Here is a 6,751-nt window from a genome sequence, read left to right as displayed (position 1 = left end):
CCGCCATCTTGGCTGGCAGTTAATTTGCATATCACCCTGATTAGCCAATGGGAAGAGTAGCGGACGTATGGTTAATTACCATGTTTCTCTTTTATTAGATAGGATGTCATTCTAGGCTTAGTGCTAGGGCACAGGGTGAAAAGAAATCCCAAAGAAAGTTCTTGCCTTAGAAGGGCTATAGCTGAGGAGAAAAAGATCCATTAAGCAAATATAATTAAAATACAAACATATGTGGCTATAGAAACAGAAAAAATACACTACTAACTATACCAGAAAGTCTGGAAAATCTAAGCAGTGGAAGTCAATAGTCTTAAAGAGCAAGCAGAAATACACTATGAACAAAAAACAGGGTATTGTAGACAAGCATTAACAGTATGTATAAAGGTTAAAAAAAACCCACGAATGACCATCTAACAGTAATTATTACTAATCCTATATAATAAAAGCCTAATATGCTAAGTGTCTGGTCATCCGTTCAACCGATCAAAGCATACTATGCTAATTATATGCTAAAGCAGCTCAACCGCTCGCTATGACGTGCACTGACCACCAGGGGGCAGATGCTCCCACTGGTAGGTTAGCTTACTGCTGGCAGCTGGGCAACCTCTTGCATCCCTCCCCGGCCCTGATCCTGGCCTGTGCCCTCTTGCAATCCAGGACCCCTCGGGGGATGTTGGAGAGCCGGTTTGGGCCCGATCCTGCAGGCCAGGCCGAGGGACCCCACTGGTGCACGAATTTGTGCACCGGGCCTCTAGTGATATAATATAAATCTTGCCTATTACATAATTGAGCCATGAGTGGCTAAATAAATATATTCTGAGAGAAATAAAGTCAACTATGAGTAGTACTAAACTCTCAAGTAGTCATTTCTGTTTGCAAAGGAAACCCGCTCTAATCTCTCTGATTTCCAATTCATATCTGGCCCAAACCTACTTTTCCCAACTTTATTATTTACTGGTATCTAGTCATACCAGATTATAAACCAGTTCTCAAACAAGCCATGTATTTTCTTCCTATGTCTTTATTAAAATTGTTCTCAGCTATCCAAAGTTCTACTCATCCTCAGGGCTCATTTCAAATGTTATCATTTTATGAAACCTTCCATTTATCTCATCTCCAGGAATCATTCCTTTCTTTTCTTTCATAGAACTCAGTTTATACTGATTATGTGTTTAATTCTGCTTTGCTTTTATTTTTAGCACATTTACTTTCAATCACAAAGAAATCAGGGATAAGATTTCACAAAGATTGGGATTCCAGACTGTTGTGATGACAGAGGTGCCAGACGTGAAAATACAACCATATCTGAAATTTCTATCCTAGTGATTCACATGATGCCAAGTCTCAAAAAAACTCTAGGCAACAGCCTTTGAAATACTAATTTTACATATATTCAAAATCTTCAAAACCTCCTTAAAATCTTAAGATTCTTTTTAAATCATGTCCACTCACTTGTGAAAAGAACTGACATGAGCAAAGCAGTAAGGGGGGTGGAGGGGGGGTGTGAGGCAATGTACCTTTTTCCTCCCATTTATAAACTACTAAAATTGAGGATGACAGTCTGACAGAGCATGTTTTTATCACTTGCACTAATTTTGGAATATTTCCATTATTTACAGTAAAAGTTGTAAAAAGGACTTAGAGTCCTCAAAAGAAACTGGAATAAACTAAATATATTTTTCAATCTCCAGGCAAGAAACCGGTATTAACTAGCTGGCTGCTAGTTAATCAAGACAATGAAGCATCAGCACCAATATCCTTTTTTTATCAGCTGATTTTATGCACAACTCATGAAGTACTTATCATCTTCCTAAAGTCCTGATACTTTTTATATCCCTAGTTTCTTGCACATAATAATGAATACCATCTGTTCAATATTTTCATATTCTGTGAATGGACTTACCACAAGTCTCAAAAGAGGGGCTACTTAAGGTCTTTAAAGCCCGAGCAAAACAAACTATTTGAGGGGGAGGAGATTGCCTATCTTAACATGTTAACCAAGTAGTCAAAAAGAAGATAATACCACCTGATTTATTGGGAACCTTATTCAGAGAAAAATTAAATCTTTCTATTGACTTCTACAAGAAAGAAAAAGTAATCATACACTTTGGTTGCTTATAGTATAGATTCCTGGGCCCAACCCCAGGTCTAACTCAAACAAACTATGGAACAGAGCACAGGAATTTTCTCTGCTTTTGGCCCTCTGTCCAGATGACTCTTGACGGGAGGAAAGAGGTGGTGCTAAACGATCATGACAAGTAATGCTAACATTAGCTCTATGAATTAAAAAAAATATAGAGGATAGTGTTTCAGGGACAGTGCACTCATCACCTGACTTGACTGTCCAAATCACCTCAAGATAACATTCTATGACCCACACTGGCCCTGCTGAATATATTTTCTCCACAAGAAACAAGAACAAAATCTACCTCTGGATAAACATGACATTAATGAATTTTCTGAGAAACATAATAATGAGGGGAGGGGAAAAGAACTTCCTAAAAATGGTCTATACTATGACTAATCAGGTACGTTCAGGGAGCTATTCTTTAGCTGGATCAAGTTCCACAATAGCAAAGCCCAGACAAGTCACTAAGAGGAGAATATAGACAATGAATACACACACTCCCACACCTCACAGACAGACACGTAACAAATGAGGGTAAGACTCAGCTACCATTTATTGAGCACCCACTATGTGGCACACGATACTAGACTTCAGGGATACAAGTAGTGATTCTCCCATAACTACTTTGGCCTTACACCCATTTTACAGATACAAAAACCAAAGTTTAAAAAGCATCCCATAATCAAACTGGAAACACAAAGTGCGCCCTGCACATGAACTCAGCTTACATCTTTTCCACTGTATCATGGCACCTGAAAGCTGTAACTGAGGGGAAAAATAGTATTTCTTCTTGATATTTATATCTACTCAAACTTGTCTGCATGAAACCAAAAGGTTTCATGGCTTTACCCATGTGAGTTACAAAATAACATATGATTTTGGTCTAGTGGGGTTGATAGCTATCACTGTTACCTTACACAAGCAACACTTATATACAGCTATTAGATTTTAGGCAATGCTCTAAATATTAGGGACATATAAACTCATTTAATATTCACAATCGACTTATGAGGTAAGCATTATTATTATTCTCATTTTTATAGATGATGAACTGAGAAAAGGTTAAATAAAGTTCCCAAGTTATTAAATGATGGAGCCAGAATTTTAAGTACAGAATCAAGTTTATATCAACATTCATGCCTTTAATACCACTTGTAAATACAGACACAAATTTGAAATGTTAAGAAAGCACAAAAATAAGACAATACCTATCCAGTCATATCTTCAGATGTGTGATTTTGGTTATTAATGCTCTGAGACCTAAATAAACGGCTCCTCTGGCAGTAAGATAAAATCCTGACTACTCTTTTCATGACTCTCTTAAATATTTCAAGTGCCATTTTTCAAGCCCTTTTCTCTCTCCGTTTCAGAGTAATTATCACATGAATAGTAATATCTATCTAATGCTCTATCTCTTTTCCTGAGGATTGGCATTACAATTTGGCCAAATATACAAGCTGAGATCTTCACAGATTTTATAGAGATGGGCATCTTTCCTAACAAGCTTTTGCACAGGTCTCTTAAAGATCAGAGCAAAATACTGAAGACCATCAGGCAAGAGGTGACTAAGTATTTTGCTCAAGTAATTAATATTATTAGGGCCAGATAACACAGAATTGAGGTTAACAAAAATGGATCTTTCTAAAACTGCAATTCAAAAGCTTGTCTCTTTTAATGTTAATGTCCGTAGTGTCTAAAATCTTCTTATATTTATAAACTTAATTATGTTTAATTTAAAATAGTTTGAAATACCATTTTACTAAATATTAACTTATCACCACCAGACTAAGACTTAGTTTCAGAAATGACATTTTAAAAATCTACTTGACCAATATCTGAAATCTAGAGTTACTTAATCCTAATTTTCTACCTCTGTTACAAAATCAATGACATTCATTCCAAAGACAATGTTATGTTCCACAATTTAGCCCTGGCCAGTGTGGCCAGGTTGACTGGAGCATCGCCGCATACACCAAAAGGTGGTCATGGGCCCAATTCTCAGTCAGGGCACACACCCAGGTTTCAGGTTTGATCCCAATCAGGGAGCCTATGGAAGGCAATCAATCGATTGATGTTTTTCATCTCTCTCTCTCCCCCCCCCCCTTCCCTTCCTCTCTCTAAAATCAATTAAAAAAAAGAAAGAAAAAAAAGCAGGACCACTTTTACTCTCTAGACTCTTAAGTCTAATAAAATCTATTACAGGCATAATAGCTGACATTGCCTTCATTAATTTAAATATTTACCTATCTGCTAAGTGACAAACATAGCTAGGAACTAGAGATACCAAGATTATGTAAAATATGATACATGCCCAGAGGGGAAAGTGGGTCATTGTAAGCCACTCTAACTACATATACAAAAGCCACAGATCAAGATAGGTAAGGTGTATTCTGGCAACAAACAATATAGCTAGACTGTAGCACATATGGTGTGCAGTGCCAGATGATGCTGATGAACTGGGATGAGGCCAGATTTTAAAGTGCCAGCAACTGAAATTTAACCTTTAGGCCAGTGGTTCTGAGGCTGAACATCGGAATCACCTAGAACAACTTTAGGGAAGAAAAAAAAAAGATGCTAGGCACTCCATCCCCAGAACAAATCAGAATTTGGTGGATACACGCATCTGAATATTTTAAATGTTCCTCGGGTTATTCTAATGTATATCTAAGGTCATGAACCATTAAAATCGCAGAAGAAAGACAGGAAGATTACTGGGTAGAGAAGTGACATGATGAAATGTGTGCTTAGGAAGACACATGGCAATGGAAGATTAACAGAGAAAGGGAGTAGTGGCAGGGATATGAACTAAGGCAGTGATAGAAGCCAAGAAGCTCTGTAGTCAGGAGTGCTGCTCGTAGAATCAACCAAGATGAAGAAATCTGGGTGTTAAGGAAAAATCATAAAGAGAAAGACAGGACCAGGGTGGAATTTTGGTGAGAACCAACATCATGTGGTCTATATGGCGCGGAATGAGAACTGTATGGATAACTAAGGTTGGAGTTTGATTATTCCGGAACACAACTCGCAGAGACCTCCGAAATTGGGCATTTTGGCTATACTTACGCCGTGAAATCCGCAGCGGCGGTGGCTGCTTTGGTGGCATCCTTATTCAATGTGGCACCCCAAACGGCACCCTTGTGACCCAAAAAAGTTCCAATCCAGTCTCCTGTGTCCCCCTGGCGTAGCATAGGTTTACCGTCTAAAAAAATATTTAAGAAGATGTGTGACTTAGAGGTTTAGGTTATTTTAAACCTTAGATTCAAACATAAAATGATCATGTTCAACAACAAAGTGGAAAACTGCGTCTGCTCTCTACCCATTCTCTCCCACTGAGGTCACTAAGGAAAGCCCAGAAGTTAGCTTCTAGTTAACTACAGGGCGGGGCGAAGGTAGGTTTACAGCTGGGATAGAAAACAACGATACAATCATTCACAATAGTGCAAAAATAAGCTGCGTCTCGTGCACTCAACAGCGGTATATACGCAGGGTAACTAAGTAACTCATTACCTTAAAAACTGAGCTCTCTGGGAAGCATTCGTAACTCGGTAAGCGAATACCGATCCGCGTCAAAATCTAGAACCGAGTCTCATTCTGGATAAACGTGCTAACCTAAATCTGTGACCGTTTGCAAAATGGGGCTAATGGCACAAGGGAACATCCCATCCAAGGAGGTAATGGGAGGGTCGAGTCTTTGTAAAATAAGGTATGACTGAGTCTGGCCAGTTTTCTCCATTTCTCAAACCTCTGAAAGGTATTCACAGTCCCACTTCTCCAGAAATGGCAATAAAAGTAAAAGGAGAAGCCTTCGTTGGAGAAGAGCCGCTCTAGGCTCCAGCGGCGGCCCCCACCTCCCCATGGGCACCGGGTGCCGGCTCCGCTCCCGGCCGGCCCGGCCCCAGCCCTCCGGAAACCCGGATCGGGGGCCCCGCTCACCTTTGCACGCGCTGATTAAGAAATAGCCGTACGGCGTGATGCCGCTGAAGGCCAGGTCCACCACGGGCCGCGTGTGGCCGGAGCAGGTGAGCGGAGTCTGCCTCATCGCCATGGCGGCGCGGACCGAGCGAGCCGGCGAGGAGCCGAGGGTCGTCTGCTTCTTTTCTCTCGACCGCAGCGCCTCCGGCTCCGCAAGGCCCCCGCCCTGGCACCGGGAAACGGGCAAAGGAGGCCAAGCCGGCAGCCCCGAGGTCAGGAGAGGGTTAGGGCTGGGTCAGGGAGTCAGCGACCGGCGACCGACCGCCGCCGCGGGAGGGAGAGGGAGGGAGGGAGGAACGTAGGGGAAGGGGAGACCCGGAGAACCCGCAGCCACGACCCACACCGTCCACACCGCCACCGGCCGGAAGTTACGTTCGATGACGCTCCGCGTCCGCCGGAAGTGACCTCTCGGCGGGAAGGCGGGTGTGCTGGGTAGCCGGGGAGAAAGTGGGACAGCAGCGCGCAGGCGCGAGTCCCGCACACGTGGGGCACGTGATGCTGGCCCCAGGCCCTATTGGTTGGGCGCCTGGGGGCGCTCTAGCTCTTTGGTGAAGTCCTTGCCGATCTCCGACCACCCCCGGGACATCCTCGCTTTATCCGGGCCGAGTTCGCCAGGTGCCGCGAAGTTGTTCAGCTCCGCCCAGACCCGGT

General features: G+C 42.3%; 1 protein-coding gene across 1 annotated transcript in view; it reads right to left on the bottom strand.

Moving 5' to 3' along the window:
- The window catches only part of STRAP (serine/threonine kinase receptor associated protein), an 18,683-nt gene extending 12,183 nt beyond the window's left edge, over positions 1-6,500 (bottom strand). Inside the window, exons 1-2 of the mRNA XM_006773262.2 lie at positions 6,062-6,500; positions 5,192-5,327 (exon numbers count right to left, since the gene is read on the bottom strand). Of these exons, the coding sequence (XP_006773325.1) occupies positions 5,192-5,327; positions 6,062-6,173 (248 nt within the window). The 5' untranslated portion in view covers positions 6,174-6,500. The remainder of the gene's footprint in view (positions 1-5,191; positions 5,328-6,061) is intronic.
- Between the last annotated feature and the right edge of the window lie 251 nt (positions 6,501-6,751).

The sequence above is a fragment of the Myotis davidii genome, unplaced genomic scaffold, assembly GCF_000327345.1.
Source record: "Myotis davidii unplaced genomic scaffold, ASM32734v1 scaffold205, whole genome shotgun sequence".
Lineage (NCBI taxonomy): Eukaryota > Metazoa > Chordata > Mammalia > Chiroptera > Vespertilionidae > Myotis > Myotis davidii.
This window is presented reverse-complemented; position numbering and strand designations above follow the sequence as displayed.